Source organism: Mus caroli, chromosome 9 (assembly GCF_900094665.2).
Source record: "Mus caroli chromosome 9, CAROLI_EIJ_v1.1, whole genome shotgun sequence".
NCBI classification, from domain to species: Eukaryota; Metazoa; Chordata; class Mammalia; order Rodentia; family Muridae; genus Mus; species Mus caroli.
The window spans coordinates 59,910,044-59,927,679 of NC_034578.1; the positions used below are offsets into that span (position 1 = coordinate 59,910,044).

General features: G+C 51.3%; 1 protein-coding gene across 1 annotated transcript in view; it reads left to right on the plus strand.

The window, feature by feature from the left end:
- Itga11 (integrin subunit alpha 11) overlaps nucleotides 1-17,636 on the plus strand; it is a 106,680-nt gene that overhangs the window by 72,243 nt on the left and 16,801 nt on the right. The window contains exons 11-19 of the mRNA XM_021172144.2: nucleotides 2,114-2,258; nucleotides 2,884-3,032; nucleotides 5,929-6,069; nucleotides 6,327-6,530; nucleotides 8,300-8,430; nucleotides 10,914-11,080; nucleotides 12,167-12,309; nucleotides 13,452-13,562; nucleotides 16,959-17,044. Of these exons, the coding sequence (XP_021027803.1) occupies nucleotides 2,114-2,258; nucleotides 2,884-3,032; nucleotides 5,929-6,069; nucleotides 6,327-6,530; nucleotides 8,300-8,430; nucleotides 10,914-11,080; nucleotides 12,167-12,309; nucleotides 13,452-13,562; nucleotides 16,959-17,044 (1,277 nt within the window). The remainder of the gene's footprint in view (nucleotides 1-2,113; nucleotides 2,259-2,883; nucleotides 3,033-5,928; nucleotides 6,070-6,326; nucleotides 6,531-8,299; nucleotides 8,431-10,913; nucleotides 11,081-12,166; nucleotides 12,310-13,451; nucleotides 13,563-16,958; nucleotides 17,045-17,636) is intronic.

Consider the following 17,636-nt stretch of genomic DNA (forward strand, 5'->3'; position numbering starts at 1 on the left):
AGAGCTTGCCTTGCTCCTTGCTTCTGACGCCCAGTATAATCCTCAGACTCCACTCAGGGAGCACTGGGTGGAGCTGGCCTTTCCCAGCACACCAGAGTTCCCTGGAAAGCCACAGGCACCTCTTCAGAAGCCTCACCAGGATACAGGGACTCAGCAAGCTTACAGGAGGAAAGGAACGCCCTCCTCCCAGAGGGGCTCAGATGGGAATCCAGAAGGAAGAGCTTCAAAGAACCAGCCTGCGCTTTCCTCTCTGCCCCACCCACCCACTGACCAAAGACCCAGCCTGCCTCGGACCTGCTGAGTAACCTTGGGGAAGCTGTTGCCTCTCTCTGAACCTCTGTACAGATAAGAAACAGTCTGGCCCCTCACAGGGTCCTGTGGGCTCCCATGGGACTGGATGAGAAAGTGTGCCATCAAGAAGGAAAATACTCCAAAATCGAGGAATGTCGGCAGTGACTGAGGGTGAAAAACAGGACTTGGAGTTCTGGACCTCAGTCTTGGCCCCGCCCACTGGGCTTCCCAGATGAATCGGCCAGGGAGCTAATTAGAAAGCCTGGCTTTGAACATGACAGAGCATCAGGCTCTCCCCAGGACAGTTTATTTATAGTTGCCAAACATCCCACAGGGAAAGTTCTCCCTCCAGAGAACTTGCCTTTTCAACTTGCCTAAGATCAACTAGCCTTTTTAAAATGCAGGGAAACTGTGAACCCAGCCAGCCAACTGAGCTCATGGAGAACTGAGGCTGGGGTGAGGGTGGGGACCTTACCCTCCTGTACTGCAAAAATGTAAAGCTGCTGCTGGCAGAGTGCTTGCTAAACACAGCTCAGGCCCTGGGTTCTATCCCTAGTGCACACACACACACACAAAACAGACAGACAGACAGACAGAATTTTGATTTTAGTGCTAGGATTATTGTCGCACACCAACATGCCCAGTTTATGTGGTACTGAAGGTGGAACCCAGGGCTTTGTATGTGCTAGGCAACCATTCTACCAACTACCCCGTGTCAAACGTACACTGAAGCCAACGAACAACCCGAGTGTTTTGGGTTTTTTGTTTTTGAGGCAGAGTCTGCCGCTAACCTGGAGCTCACCAAGTAGGCGAGGCTGGCAGGTCAGCAAGCGGGGACCACCTGCTTCTCCCTCCCCAGCCCAGTCTTGGGCACACGCCACCATGCTGGTTTTCGAGAGTTCTCAGGGCTAAGTACAGGTCCTTGTGGCTGCAAAGCAATCACTTCACTACTGAGCTAACTTCCCAGACCCTTAAACAGAAAGAAAGCTGGTTAGTAAAAGAAAATTAAAGCCCAAAGCCAAGCTACAGAAGAAGCCGCCTTTGCCCTGCATCTCCCAGGAGGGGAGCAGAGACCACTGCTCTCACCACCTCGTCTTGCACTGCCACCCAGGTCCCATCCCCCCATTCAGTGCTTGCTGTTTGCCTTCCTGTACCCACTGGTCATGCGGGTCACTCACATTGGAGGTGGGAGGGTACAGGGACCCATTTCTTAAGAACTGATCAAATACTCAGGAATACAGACACTTACTGCCTTCATACCCAGGCATGGCAGCATGCATTTATCCTGCAGCCAATGGGTGGGCAGGAGGTATCCTCCAAACCAGTGAAGGAACAAACTCCATGCCCTTGGCTCATCTACATAACCGATCCCAGCCCGCTCTGCATACACTCTACCAAACAGCTCCCAGTTCCTAGAAAGCAAAACTCTGCCTTCTCTCAGACTCAGGGTCTCTGCTCAGTGGCTATAAAGGTCACCTAAGGCTTGAAGGAATGGGGTTGGGAGTAGGTAACAGGAGATATGGGCCATTTGAAATCCCAAGGAAATGTGGAGGGTTTGCCCTGGGTTTGGAGTTTATTTCTAGAATGTTCCTTTTTCTCTTTCTAAATTCACACCCTTGAGATCAGCTTGACCCATTTTGTGCTTAGGATGAGACGAGGCACAACACTCTCTGAGGCTTGGTTATAAGCTACAATCGCCAGCTGGAAGCTGGGTTTCTATGTCGCCACCCCTGGCAAAGGTACCCCAGGTGGCTAGTGGGACCTCAAAGGTTGCAAGCAGTCCCTAGAAACTGTCTGACACAATGTTCTCCCCTGGGGCCAGGATGGGATCCTGCTGGGAGCCGTGGGAGCCTATGACTGGAACGGGGCAGTGCTGAAGGAGACAAGTGCTGGCAAGGTGATTCCTCACCGAGAGTCCTACCTTAAGGAGTTTCCAGAGGAGCTGAAGAACCATGCGGCATACCTAGGTGAGACCCTGGTGACAGAGGTGAGGAGAGCCCTGGGCTGAGGGGCCCATCTGTGCCTATTGGCAATTCCAGACCTAGCTACAAGACTGGCTTCCCCCTAAGTGTATCCCGTACCCCATGCCAGCTTCTAAACACATAGAATAAATGACAGGTAGTTCCCCATAGCGTAAGTAGTCTTCGGTGGAAGCTTCCAGACTCTCTTCAGTTGTCAGAGCCTTAAAGCTTCAGGCCCAGGCTGGAGCCCCATCATACTAGGCCTGCTTCCCCTAGGACAGAGTGCAAGTCTGGTCAACACCCACTCTCCCTTTTATTAAATAATTCTGGGTTTGTTTTGTTTTTTGCTGTTGTTGAGAGGTGGTTGTTGTTGTTTGTTGTTTGTTGTTGTTGTTGTTTTGTTCCGTTTTGTTTAGGTTTTGTCTTGTTATTGGTCAAGTACAGGGCTTTGCATAAGTCAACCACACACCCTCCACTGAGCTGCCTCTCCGGGCTCTTTTGATTAATCTATGTGCATGAGGGAAACAGAACTCATCGCTCCTCCTCGTGCTTGGTTGAGCTCCTTGCCAAACCTAGGCACGGTCTACTGAGCACCCAGCACCAGAGACCAGCCTGTCTCCTCCTTCTGCAGGCTACACAGTGACGTCGGTTGTGTCCTCCAGGCAGGGGCGGGTGTATGTGGCTGGAGCCCCCAGATTCAACCATACTGGCAAGGTCATTCTATTCAGCATGCACAACAACCGGAGCCTCACCATCCACCAGGCTCTTCGGGGCGAGCAGGTAATGGAGGGCAGGCTGCAGGGAGCAGGCTGTGGGCGAGGGTTAGGGTCTGACCCAGGCAGACTGGGTAGAGGGGCTTTTCCCCCTCAGCAAGAAGGTCCCACACCCACAAGTATTCCCCAGTGGGGTGGGCACATGTCTAATTCTCTCTGTGGTTGAGTGTGCCTGCAAACGCAATTACTACAGCCATAGGGCCTGCATTGGCCCCTCCCCTCAAAGCCAGCCCAACTCCTGAGCTACATCAGGGAGGGCCTGGGACAATGTCTTCCCTCCACTTTATAGACTGCTTGCCTCTAGAGTGCTGGGTAATCTCTGCTGCTATTCTGCCCTGTCAGTGTCTGCCTCACATGCACTGGAATGGAGGCTACAGGCAGCATTCGTGTAGAGCTACCTGGCCTGGGGTTCTTCTGGCCCTGGGGCATCCTGAAAGGACAGTCATCTCCTCAAACTGCCTGGTGACATCTTTTCACCCCACAGCAAGACCCACAGGGACACTCTCTTCCTTCTTTTTCCTGGATGCAAAGCTCACTGCTAATGGCACTGCCCCACTTGGGATGTGGCTGATAATCAGGCTGTGTAGCAGGCTGTGTCAGATGGTCACGATGCCAGTTAGAAGCATGGTGGCAGGAAGCAAATGAATCATTGCAGCAGCCAAGGAAGCAACACAGCTTCTCCAAGCCCTTACAGCAGGTTTCTGACCAAGTCAGGTTAAGAACCCAGGCTCAGCCGGGCGTGGTGGCGCACGCCTTTAATCCCAGCACTCGGGAGGCAGAGGCAGGTGGATTTCTGAGTTCGAGGCCAGCCTGGTCTACAAAGTGATTTCCAGGACAGCCAGGGCTTTACAGAGAAACCCTGTCTCAAAAAACCAAAAAAAAAAAAAAGAACCCAGGCTCTTGACTCCCTAGCAACCCCTAGACCAGGCCTTGGCATCTCCTCACTGACAGCATCCTCTTGTACCCTGAACCCAAGCTAAGCCCCACCCAGACCTTGTCCTGCCTTCCCTCATTACTTAGAGCCTGAGAACAGCCTATCCTACAGCTTCTCCTGCTCATGGCCTGTCACCAGGATACACTCCTCTTATGGCAACCTGAGCCCTAACTATAGTGGGTCACAATTCTGACACTCCTCTGTGAGGCCAGTGGGGCACTGCTGGGATCCTCATGTTCAGACTGGGAAACTCTGCCCTACTCCTCCCTGCCCCGCTCCAACCTGCTTCACTTCATTCCACCATTACCCCTGCTACATTCGACTGCCCCTGTCCCACCCCATTACCCCCACGCCCCCATACTTCATATTCCACCCCATTCCCCAACCCCCATCTCACTCCACCTCACCCCACCCAGCTCCCTTCCGCTCCCATCTGCTCCAGCCTGCTCCAACCCACTCAAGGTCAGCTCCTTCGGGAGCAAAGGCTAGACCTGGGAGCTGCAGGGAATTTGCTGGTAACTAGTGATTGGTTATCATTAGTTAACCAATCCAGCTCCACCCCCAACATCAGAACAAGAAACCTAGTGCCGGAACTAAGTAGACTCCAGATTACTGTGACCCAGGTAGCTGAAGCCTCAGACGCAGTTTCCTGTTGCCTTACACCTACTCTGTGGAGACATCTCTCTCTCTCTTCCCCACACCAGCCCCGGCTCACTATTTCCTTTTTCTTCTATCTGTATTTTTTATCTTCCTCCTTAAAGGTTTTGTGCTTTATATTGTTTTTGAGAAAGCGGTGTGTTGTGGCCCAGGATGGCCCTAAACTCACTATATAGCTGAGGATTGCCTCGACCTCGTGACCTCTTGCCTCTCCCTCCCATGTTAGGATCACAGGCGTGCACCACCACACATGGTTTATATGGTGCTGAGGCTCAGACTCGGAGCTTCGGCTTCCTAGGCAAGCACTCTGCCATCTAAGCCACATCCCTAGCTCCCGTTAAAGATTTTAGACCTCAGAATAGACTTCTGAGCTGAGCCTGGTGGCTCACTCCTTTAGTCCTGGCATTCGGGAGGCAGAGGCAGAGGCAGGTGGACCTCTGCGAGTTTTAGGCCAGTCTGGTCTACATAGCAAGCACCAGGACAGCCAGGACTACATAGTCATCATATGCCTAGAGATAGTGGCACAAGGAGACTTCCATTGTCAGAGAGACCTGGCCAAACAATAACCAGGCTTCTGACCCGCCAGAAAACCAGAATTCTTTGGGTTTCATGTAACTCATGTAAAACAAAATAACCAGGCTAGGGTTGGAGAGATGGCTCAGTGGTTAAGAACCAGACTAAGGTATAGGCGCAGTCATTCTTTGGGCGTGTGACCACAGTACACACACACACACACACACACACTCACATGGGCAATGCTAAGTGGATTTAGCCTGCTGCTCTTTGACGATACAGTGTTGAGTGGAGTTGAATGAGGAGGGCTAGGCCTGGGGGCGTTGGAGGGGAGAGCTGGCGAGTGGATAGTGTTGTGTTTCCTTACAGACATGTCTGACATCAGAGAATACATTTCTTAAATGGGGCCTTCACAAGGAAAACTATGTCCTGGAGAATAGGCTCTGGATACATTGTTTTACCATAATGTTATACATTGTTATACTTTCATCTCCAGGAAAGACGAAGAATGGTCTCATTGTAACAATAAATAACATATTCATATATAAACTGACAGTGTAAAGACTCGGTAGAACAGAGCAGAGGAAAATACAGTTAACCCGCCTGCTGGCTGGGGCTGAGGCTTGAGACCAAAAGTAACTTTTTTTTATCTTCATACTTCTTTGTAGTTTCCTTTCTTGCCATTATAATATTTCTGGGTTTTGTCACTAGAACGTATTGCTGCTCAGAAGAATAAATAAACACAATAAAGTTAAGTATTGGGGACCCAGCTCCATCCTTCTCCCATGGTGTGCCGCAGATAGGCTCCTACTTCGGGAGTGAGATCACCTCAGTGGACATCGATGATGACAGAGTGACAGATGTGCTGCTGGTGGGTGCACCCATGTACTTCAGCGAGGGCCGAGAGCGAGGCAAGGTGTATGTCTACAACCTGAGACAGGTACTGTGGCCGGGAGGGTCCAGCCAGCTCTGCGGGGCATCAGAGCCCTGCTCTGACTTGGTTAACCTCAAGGGAACCCAGGTTCCTGGGAGGGCGGGTACCACCTGCAGGAGCCAGCTGGGACAGGCAGAAGCCTCTCTGCCCAGAGCTCTAGTATCTGGGCTCCTGTCATCAGGATGGGCTCTGGAAGATGGAATGGAGAGAGTCCACTTGGTACAGGCTGTTCCTCAGCCTCTCCCTGGCCTTGGTTTTTACAGAACCGGTTTGTTTATAATGGCACTCTGAAAGATTCCCACAGCTACCAGAACGCCCGGTTCGGATCCTGCATCGCCTCTGTTCAAGACCTCAACCAAGATTCCTACAATGATGTGGTGGTGGGGGCCCCTCTGGAGGACAGCCACAGAGGGGCCATCTACATCTTCCATGGCTTCCAAACCAATATCCTGAAGAAGCCCATGCAGGTGGGGCTCTGTGGTGGGGAGACCGGGTAGAGCAGAAAACAGGAGAGTCTGAGCAGCGCCCATGAACTCCTGTGCTTCCGTTTCCTGTCATGGTCTCCTACAGGAAGGATCCTGCCTTTCCTACCTCCTGTGGAAATATTGCTATGGGTGCATTGTATGTCTAGCACTTCCCTATCCTGTCCTCATACACACCTTTATCTTTTCCACATCAGTCCAGATGAAAATCCCAGGCACCAAACATCACTACCCCGACGGGAACCACTAGGCCTGGACCGCTCCTACCTGGGTTCCATTTTTACTACAAAGAGATCTTTCGCGTCTCTGCTTCTCATCCAACACAAATTTGCCAACACTTTTTAAATTTTCTTTTCTCTTTAAAGAAAAAGAAATTCTATAGACAGAGGTTTCCCCTGCATTGCATGTGTTTGTAGTGCCCAAGGAGGTCAGGAGAGAACATTGGCTTCCTCGGAACTGGAGCGATAAACCATTGTGAGCCGGGAATCATACCTCGGTCCTCTGCAAGGGCCCAGTACTTTTTGGGTTTGGTTTTGTTTTAGATTTATTTATTTTATGTATGAGTGATGTCTAAATGAATGCATGTGCCTGGTGCCCATGGGGGTGTTAGATTCCATGCAACTGGAGTTAGAGATGGCTATGGACTGTCATCTGAAAGATGGCTATGAAGTGCCATGTAGGTGCTGGAAATCAAATCTAGGTTCTCTGTAAGAAGAGCAAGTGTTATAACCACTAAGCCATCCCTCCAACTCCACTTTCTTTTTCTGTTCTCTGTTTTCTTTTTTCTGTGTGTGTGTGTGTGTATGTGTGTGCGTGCGCGCACGCGCACATTGTGGAGGTTTTTTTTTGTTGTTGTTGTTTGTTTGTTTGAAGAAAGGTTGCTGTCCTCAAACAGAGATCCACCTACCACCTCTCTACACACACACACACACACACACACACACACACATCTCTCTCACATATACATGTCTGTTTTGTTTTGGGAACCCTGACTAATATTATCCAGGGCCAACTGTGTGACCATGGGAACTACATGTTGGAGCCTGGTGGTTCAACAGTGGATATGCAACTAAAAGACAATGAGTCCCTCTTTCCAAGAATCTATCAGTAGATAATAGTGCAGTGATAAAGGGTAGGCCCCTGAGACACGCCCCGCCCCCCACACACACACATTCCCTGGCTGATTGTTGTTAGAGCCCAGGGTAGGTACCTACAGTTGTGAGTTAATGATCTAAATGGTTGTATCTAGTCTCGAGAATTTGCCTACACATTTTATTAGTAAGGTAATGAAATAAATACACCAAGGTCAGAGATGACAGGGGATTTGTTATCTGCCAGGTAGTATACATTGACATCGAACAAGTCCTTTATTTTATTTTTTACGGTGCTGAGGATCAGTGTTAGGGTCTTGCACCTTCCAGGTAAACACCACGCCACTCAGTTTCACCTTCAAGCCCTTGTTTGTTTGTTTGTTTTTTGTTTTTTGTTTTTTTGAGGCAAGGCCATGCCGGTCTTGAACTCATGATCAGAAATTTCTACCTCTAAAGTACTGGGATTGTAAGTGTGAGCCATCAAACCTTGTTGGGGAATATTTTGAGACACATTTTCATCCAAAACAGTGACTTTAAAGGTAAGGATTTCCCAGGTGCCTCATCAGGCAGCTGATGGGGGTCTCAGAGCTCAGGATTATGTCTGTCCCCCCTGGAGCTAACCTGGCTCACAGTACACACACCCTTTCTCTCTTGTCCCTGCAGAGAATAACAGCCTCAGAGCTGGCTCCTGGCCTGCAGCATTTTGGCTGCAGCATCCACGGACAACTGGACCTCAATGAGGATGGGCTTGTGGACCTAGCAGTGGGCGCCCTGGGCAACGCTGTGGTTTTGTGGTTGGTTCCCCTACTTTTTCTAACTGGAGGGCTCTCCTGAGGGTTAACTGAATAGAGTGTTTCAAAGGTCTCTGACTACTGTCACCCAAATGAACCCTGAGCCCCTCCCAGCCCGTGTGGTCCTGGAGTCCTACTCTCTATTCTCGGTGGAGTTCTAGGACTGGAGATCACTTTCTGTTTCCAACCCTCAGAATTTTTCCTGTGCCCTGCTCCCTGCAGCTTCTGTCCCACTCCTGCCTCCCAGGCTACTTAGAGGAAGCACTGAGCCCCTCCTAGAAGCATTCTCCTCCCCTCCTGTGCGGGAGAATGGATGTGGATTAGGGGGTTTCTTTCTCCCAACCCCTGGGTCTCATTTCCTTCTCATGTGTGGTTCTGTATCAGTGCTTGAGAAAAAGCCTACGCATCTTCTTGTGTGCTGCTACTTTTAGACTGTAGTCCTGGTTAGCCTGGAACTCACTATGTAAACCAGGCTGGTCTCGAGCTCACAGAGATCTACCTGCCTCTGCTGAGATTAAAGACTGGCTGATTGGAGCTTTTTAAATATATGTTGCTGAGATCAAAGTCATCGTTTAGGTTTTCTGCATTAACTTAAAATGTGAAGAAGAAAGAAAAACCAGCTAACTTTCCATCACTCAGTGCTGATACTTTCAGATCCTCCTGGCTGCACTTCCAGTCTTTTCCACTCAATTGTGCTCTGTGTAGCTCCCACTCAACTTCACTCCAGAGCTCATTAGCCTTGCAGAGCCTGTGCCAACTGACTGCATCTGGCTCTGAGCTGTAAAAGATGTCTGCAGGAGGTAGTGGTGCACACCTCTACCTCCTGAGACACAGCTTTAGAGCATGTTAGTGTCTCGCTCAGTCTAGTGTGACCTGGGGTGCAGCCTGGGCATGGGAGGCCTTTTCTGTTCCTTTGTAAACTCACTCTGAAGCCAAGGATGGCTGGAACTTCGGATCCTCCTGCCTCTGTCTCCCCACCTCACCTTGTTTATTTGGTGCTGGATATCAAGAGCTTCCTGCACACCAGGCAAGCACTCTACCAACCGAGACTCTGTACCCAGCATGGGGTTTGTTTTGCTCTCTTGCTTTTCTCTTTGCTTCGCTTAACTGTTCCTTCCAGATCTGCACCAGTAGGTTGCTCTTCAGTGACAAGTTCTGAGAGAGAGAGAGAACCAGATAAGGCAGGGGATCAGAAAATAAGGAGACAGGGAAGTTTGGGATTGGGAGGTCTTGCACAAACGATATATTTGTCAAGTGTCTTAGTTAGGGTTTTACTGCTGTGAACAGACAGCACGACCAAGGCAACTCTTATAAGGACAACATTTAATTGGGGCTGGTTTACAGGTTCAGAGGCTCAGTCCATTATCATCAAGGTGGGAGCACAGCAGTGTCCAGGCAGACGTGGTGCTGGAAGAGTGGAGGAGCAGAGAGTTCCACTGCTTGTTCCAAAGGCAGTTAGGAGAAGACTGACTTCCAGGCAGCTAGGACACGAGAGTATTAAAGCCCACACCCACCGTGACACATCTACTCCGAAGAGGCCACACTTCCTACGAGTGCCGCTCCCTAGCCCAAGTGCATACAAGCCATCACACCAAGCAGGCTTATTTGGAAATATAGTGTTTTATATACTGTTTTCAGGGAGAGATATGGAACAAAGTCTTGAGGAACCATCATAAATGGGATGCATTCAGCGGGAAGCTGACCAAGCAAAGCTGCACAAAGGGAACGCTGGGTATCTCCAGAGCATCGCAGCACACAATGGCCTAGGGACTGTTAACTCCAGTCTCTTCACGGGGAACAGCCAAGTTCCCAGGAACTGAAACCTTAACTCCTTCAAAGCTCTGGCCTCAGCCCCAGGCTGGCCTTGCCAAGTCTGCTCCTGAGCACAGGCACTGAGCTAGCCTTCTATCCTTTTCGGGGGGGGGGGGGCTCTGAGAAAGCCTGGGTCTGTCCAGCTCCCAATACTTTCTTTCTTCTTTCTAATTCTTACTTTATGAATGTTTTGTCTGCACGTCTGTCTGTGTGCCACGTGCATCCTAATGCCCATGACGGCCAGAAGAGGGCGCCAGATCCTCCTAGAACTGTAGCTACAGGTGGTTGTGAGCTGCCACGTATGTTGGTTCTGGAAAACAAATCCAGGTCTCTCTGGAAATGCACCCCTGAGCTATCCCTAGCCCCGCTCTCTAGTGGATTCAAATATAACTCGGGCCTGCCAGGAAGGATTAAGGGAAGGCAAGAGTCCTCACCAGGAGATCAGGCTGTCCCAGATCCCTGACACTTCTCTCTCTCTCTCTCTCTCTCTCTCTCTCTCTCTCTCTCACCCTCTCTTGTAGCTTCCTGAACTCTCTCTGTCCCACCCATCACACTGCACCCTCTAGGCAGGTTTTACAGACTCCACTCCTGTCTGGATCTGTACCTCAGCCCCAGTGTCCCAGCCCCAGTCAGAACTCCAGCCCTACCCTAGCTCACCTGCCTTTCTGTTCCAGGGCCCGCCCTGTAGTTCAAATCAACGCCAGCCTCCACTTTGAGCCTTCCAAGATCAACATCTTCCACAAGGACTGCAAGCGCAATGGCAGGGATGCCACCTGCCTGGCCGCCTTCCTCTGCTTCATACCCATCTTCCTGGCACCCCACTTCCAAACAGCAACCGTCGGTAAACCAGCCTCCCTAGGAGCCAAGCTCCAGTCTCTCTGTGGGCCTTGAGATTGTTCTAGTACTCAGCCTGGGGATTTTCCAAAATGGGGTCTGAGTACCAGGTCACATCCTGAGACACCTTTGATGCCTGCTGGAGTCTCCTCTGATGCTCTCCTTTCAAGGGATTCCTGGCAGGGTCAAGAGTGGTAGTGGGCAGGGCTGATGGGAAAGGGCAGGGACAGAAGAACATCCCTTGGTTTTGAATGGGATGCAAAAGGCAAGCAGTAGAGTACAGAGAGGAGGCCAGGAGTCAGCCAGATTCAGGGAACCAACCTGGAGCCAGCCATGGGGTGAGCTGGGAACACAGTGTGTCACAGCTGCCATCGCAGGGGTATGGGCTTGGGAAGGGTCCCCTCCTTTTATCTCAGACTGGATTCAGGCACCCACTTCCTGGACCAGGCATCCCTGGAAGTGATGGATGCATTGGTGACCACAGGCCATGTCCCCTTTAGTGATGAGGCACAAGACCGAAGAGAAGTGGGGGGTAGGGGGCATAAGAGGACATGTCCCAGCTTAGTGGCTGTGTACTTTTCCTGCATGTTCCATCTGTAACAGGACATGAATTCAAAGACACAGCCACCAGAGGGCTGCATGGGGAGCAGAAGGCACTTGGCCATTCTGTCAAACTTCTGTAAGCTAAAAGGAGGAAGGCTGAGGGCCTTAAGCCACAGAATACAAACAAGAATCTGAGGAGCATCCTCAGTATGAGTGAAGCCCCCAGGAGAAGGCCCAGAGCAACAGTGTGAGGCAGGGTGTCGGAAGAGAGCTGAGGAGGTCATTTGTGGGCAGAGCTGAGCAACACTGGCCTCACCCCAGTCCCTGTCCTTCTCCCAAGGCTTGTGTCCCTCTTCTGTCCTCCCTCCCTGCCTCTCACACATCTCCTCCTCTTCAGCACCTTCCTCCTTACCACAGTTCTTGCTCCCATCGTGGAAGCTTCTAGCTCCCAGCTGCCTGTAAGGGATGAGGCTAGCCCAGAGGCTAAGCGGGTCGACAGTCTAGGATGTGGAGGAAGCCCAGCTTGGTCTTACCCTCTCCCCACTTCCAGGCATCAGGTACAATGCAACCATGGATGAGAGGCGGTATATGCCGCGGGCACATCTGGACGAGGGCGGAGACCAGTTCACCAACAGAGCGGTCCTGCTCTCCTCTGGCCAGGAACACTGTCAAAGGATCAACTTCCATGTCCTGGTGAGCCCAGGAGCCCATGAGCAGGCCCTAAGCCCTACAAGAAGGGTACAGAGTAGAGGGACATCTGTAGAAGTGAGAGCCTCATGAGCATCAGGCTAGTCCTGGGCCCTCCGTGGATAGCCAGGAAGCAGCATGGCTAACCTTGACCTCGGGCCCCAGATCAAAGTCCTCATGGCTCTCCTGCCCACCTGCCTTCCCAGCTGTTCATCCCTAGAAGGAATGAAACCAGGGAAGTGAGAGCTATCTGAGATGAGGGGAGCACCACCCATGGCTAGAAAGGGCAGAGCAACAGAGTGGACTGAAGACTTCGTGAAGCAGGCAGAGGTGTAGACACATGGGACAGTAGCATCCCAAGAGAGGTGGTGGCCTGGTGCCCATCACTGAATGAGAAAGAGGCTTACTTCCATACAGAAATACCAAGTGTGCTGACCACAGCTCTAGAGCACGGAAGATTTTAGGCAGCTTGGAGCTCCCTAGTCACTTGTCATCCATAGTGAGGACTAACTGAATCACATGTTCCTTCTTTCCTTCCTCGTTCATTCATTCATTCATTCATTCATTCATTCATACATTCAACATTATAAGGCCATACCTCAATGGCTAGGCTACACCTAGAGGTTTCTAGACTCTTCCTTGCTAGGAAAGAAAGACACGCAGGTGGATTTTTTAGCAAAGTGTGGTAGTCCCAGCACTCAGGGGGTTGAAGCAGGAAGCTTATGTTCGGGGCCAGCCTGGGATACACACACACACACACACACACACACACACACACAAAACAGAAAGAAAAGGATACTTAAGTGGTTTCAATGACATGGGAAGAAGCTGAAGTCACAAATCTGGAGGGAGAAAGATGCCTGCCAGGCTTCCTGAAGGACAAAGTTATCTGCTCCATGAGGGTTGGACTTTGAAGGGTAAACAGGAGTGTGGTGAAACTTCAGGATGCCAAACTGGCATTTGATTTTCTACCTGGCACATACTTCTCACCTGCAGGCCTTGGCAGAACCATTATCCACATGGGGACTTACCCTGAGGGCCACAGGCTGCTGTCCTCCAGCTTAGAGGGGTGGAAGCTCTATGTCTGCAGTCTGGGCCCAAGAAATTGTAGTCCCTCCTCTCTGAACTCTGCCCTCCTCTCCCCACAGGACACTGCGGACTACGTGAAGCCTGTTGCCTTCTCCGTGGAGTACTCCCTAGAGGACCCTGACAATGGCCCTATGCTGGACAACGGCTGGCCCACTACCCTCAGAGTGTCGGTGAGTCCCTCCCCTCTGCCACCCTGCCTCCAAACCTGTGATGAACATGGCTGAGCCCTTTCTTCCCTCGCCCCTCTGCCTCCTGTCCCCAGAGACCCACAGCTAGTAACAGCAGGACAAGACTCCTTTGTTGGATCCCCATGTCCTCCTCACAAGGAGGCACTAAGTGGTCCCTGGGGGAAATGAGATGCCCAGAAGGAACCTGTGACCCCATGACCTCTGGTTCTTTATGTTGTTGTTGTTTTGGTTTGGGTTTTTTGTTTGTTTGTTTGGTTGGTTGGTTGGTTGGTTTTTTGAGACAGGGTTTCTCTGGTAGTTCTGGCTGTCCTGGAACTCACCAGGCTGGCCTCGAACTCAGAAATCCACCTGCCTCTGCCTCCCAAGTGCTGAGATTAAAGGCGTGCACCACCACGCCCAACTATGATCTCTGGTTCTTACCTCCCTAAGTTTTCAGAAAAGGACTCGGCTGCTTTGAGCTTGCTCTTGAGTTTGTTCCGTATCTAACTCAGTGCAGGACTCTCCCTGCCTGCTACCAAGTATTCCAAAGCTTTCTTTTTGCCAGTGCGTCCGGCTCTAGAGGCACCTAAATCCTCTGTTAATAACTTGGGGTGCTTGCTCTCTGAAGAGTCTACTCAAAAACGCCTCCCTATTTCTGTCTAAGTGGGCTGGGAGAGCAGGCGGGATTTGCATTGGACTGTAAGCATTAGGAACTGGCTTAATCACAGCAGTTAGAAACCCAGAGCTTCGGACGCCTAGGCACCCAAGCGAAGCCCCTCCCACAGCCTCAGATCTCTCCAGCACTGTGATAGGATGTGCAGCGCGCTGCCTCGCCCACGCTCCCACAACCCCTCCCATCCCCCCCACACACACCCACCCCTGCACACCCTGCCAGCCCTCCCCACAGCATCCTCTCACCAAGCCGGTCCTGTTCTCCCTTCTCTCCCATGTGAGTCACTGGGCTGGCATGGGAGAAAAGGTGCCATCTCCAATCGCTGACTTGCCTGACACCGTAATTACAAAGTCTGTACCGCAAGAGAATGGGTGCACGCTGCTCCCACATGAAGCTCGTGAGGCAGATTCACATGCAGTCACCCATGCCAGGACCCTGATGCCCTCAGGATCCTGACGCCAGGTAGAGATGGAGAACATGAGTCACACCAGAGAGTGGTCAGGGAACTTCCTGCAGAGGTGGCTTTGAGCTCTTTGAACCTTAAGCTGCAGAGCCGGGAGGGTAAGACAGGCAGGAGGGGAGGACTTGCTTTAAAGCCAGGAGAACTGACTGTGTGTCTCCAGGGTATGGGCGTGAGACAGTGGGGTAAACATGAAAGCTAGATAGAGCCAGAAAGAGTCATTGAGCATATTGGGGGGGTGGGGAGCACCATGTGAATTCTAGGATCATGGTGGGCATCACCATACCCAGTGTATGGAGCCCTAAGGGGCTGGGAATGTGGCTTAATTGGCAAAGTGCTTGCCTGGCATGCTCAGTGCCCTAGGTTCCTTCTCCAGTAAGGCATAAACTAGATGCAGTAGCACATGACTGTAATCCCAGCACTCAGGAGGATCAGAAGCAAGAGGATCAGAAGTTCAAGGTCATTGTCAGCAATTTCATGGGAAATTCAGGGCCAGCCTGAGCTACATGAGACCCTGAGCTAAGCCAGTTTGTGACACTGAGTGCATCCTTCATCATCTAGCTGGAACTTCTGAGACTGGCTCCATCTTCTGCAAACTTCCTGAGTGGCTGACTGGAGGCTTGAGCCACCAGAGGCCTGGTGCAGGCTTAGTGAAGTATATACAGTGTCTTCTAACAATGTATCTAAACTAGGGCCCAGTCTGTCTTAGGAAGCGCTAATAAGGAGTTGGTGAGATGGCTGAGCAGCGGTTAAGAGCACTGACTGCTCTTCCAGAGGTCCTGAGTTCAATTCCCAGCAACCACATGGTGGCTCACAACCATCCGTAATGGGATTCTGATGCCCTCTTCTGGTGTGTCTGAAGAGAGAGAAAGTGTATTCACACGCATTAACTAAATAAATAATAAGCTCTTAAAATGAAGAGGCTGTCCCTGTCACTTCCCTTCCCCCCCTCCCACCTCCAATAGCTTTGACTGTCACTGATGCCATCGAACCAGAGCTTCAGCACCCAGACCCTACTGAGCTGTGCTGTGGACGAGCCACAGGGCACACCCCATGCATGCTTCACACACCCCAAGCCAAGCTTCTGAACCATACCTTAGAGTTCTGAAAGCATGCTGCTGGCATCTCCAGTCATACCTTAGAGTTCTGAAAGCATGCTGCTGGCATCTCCAGTCATACCTTAGAGTTCTGAAAGCATGCTGCTGGCATCTCCAGTCATACCTTAGAGTTCTGAAAGCATGCTGCTGGCATCTCCAGTCATACCTTAGAGTTCTGAAAGCATGCTGCTGGCATCTCCAGTCATACCTTAGAGTTCTGAAAGCATGCTGCTGGCATCTCCAGTCATACCTTAGAGTTCTGAAAGCATGCTGCTGGCATCTCCAGTCCACCTTCCAGAACGTGAAAAAGAACCAGGTATACCCCAGGCCTCTCCCTTGACCCAAAGAGCTTCTAGTTCCTAATGACCCCACCTCTGAGACCTTAAGCAGGACGATGCCATTCTCACCCTCCCGAGTGTCGCCCTACCTCCATGGGTTTCTCTGCCTCTAGCCCTGCCCCTCCCAGTCCATCCTCCCACCCATCAGCTTGTCTAGCAGAGCCCTCCTGTGCTAGTACTTGCTGGCTCCTGTCAGATACAGGACCAGGTAGTGACCCAAGGCCTTCCAGGACTGGCCTACAGAATCTGACGGCTGTTTTTATCTTCCCCTCCTATGCCTGGTATCTCTCTCTCCACTGCCCTGAACTATGGAGTTGTCTTCTCCGTCTCTCCAGCCTCAGTGCCTTGCACTTCCAGCCTTCTCTGGGATTCCCCACTCCCCTGGGGCATCCAGCCTGCTCGATCATGCTTCAGAACTCTGTCCCCACCTTGAAAATCTCTCTGAATACCTACAGACCCGAAGAGCTAGCCCTACCTCTGTCGCCTTTGCTCCTTCTGTCTCTGCTTTTCTTGCACATTTCACACAAGATCTGTCTGTTCACGTGTCAGTCATCCCCACGATCCAAGAGCAGATGCTGTGCCTTTCTCAGCCTATGTCTCCAATGTTACATACCTTAGACACAGCAGATGGGCAGTTTCTGTTGACTGGAACTGTGCTGTCAGCCTGGCTGAGCACTCTCTCTTAGAAGAGGGAGAATCTATGTGGGAGTGAAGGAGGGCAAGGCAGGCAGAAGCCCATCTGGCTTGGAATGAGAAAGGCTGGGGGCTCTGGATTCTAAGTCTGGCAGCCATGGTCCCCTCTCCAGCCACCCGTACTGGCTCTCCTTGCAGGTGCCCTTCTGGAATGGCTGTAATGAGGATGAACACTGTGTCCCTGACCTTGTACTGGATGCTCGGAGTGACCTGCCCACTGCCATGTGAGTGGCTTGTTGTCCCATACACCTTGACCCATCTCTGCTGGTGGCCTGGAGCTCCCTGAGGGCTGGGTTGTCCTAGTGAAGCTGTCTCACAGACAGCATGGCTCTGATACTCCCAGAACAGTAGCTTCTAACTCCCCTGTGATCTCAGGCAAGTCCCCTCCCTCTCTGTTGGCCTTGGCTGAGCATTCATCACTAGTCTATTCTAACCTTGCTGGCTTCTCTGAGAATGGAACTGTTCCACTGGAGAGTTAAACAGATAGAGAAGCTAGGGAGCCAGGCATGTAGCTCAATGGATATAGCACTTGCCTAGCATGCACAAAGCCCTAGATTCAAGCCCAGGGGCATCATAAGCAGATGTGGTGGCCCATACATAGTGATAGCACCAAGGGAACTGATTAGAAATTCAAGGCATCTGTGGCTACTTAGTGAGTTCAAGGTCAGTCTGGACTACACAAGAACCAATAAGAAATGGGGAGAGGAGCTCAGGTATGGTGGTACACCCCTTCAATTCCAGCACTTGAGAGGCAGAGACAGGCAGATCTGAGTTCCAGGCCAGCTAGAATGAGACGAGACCTTGTCAAAAGACAAA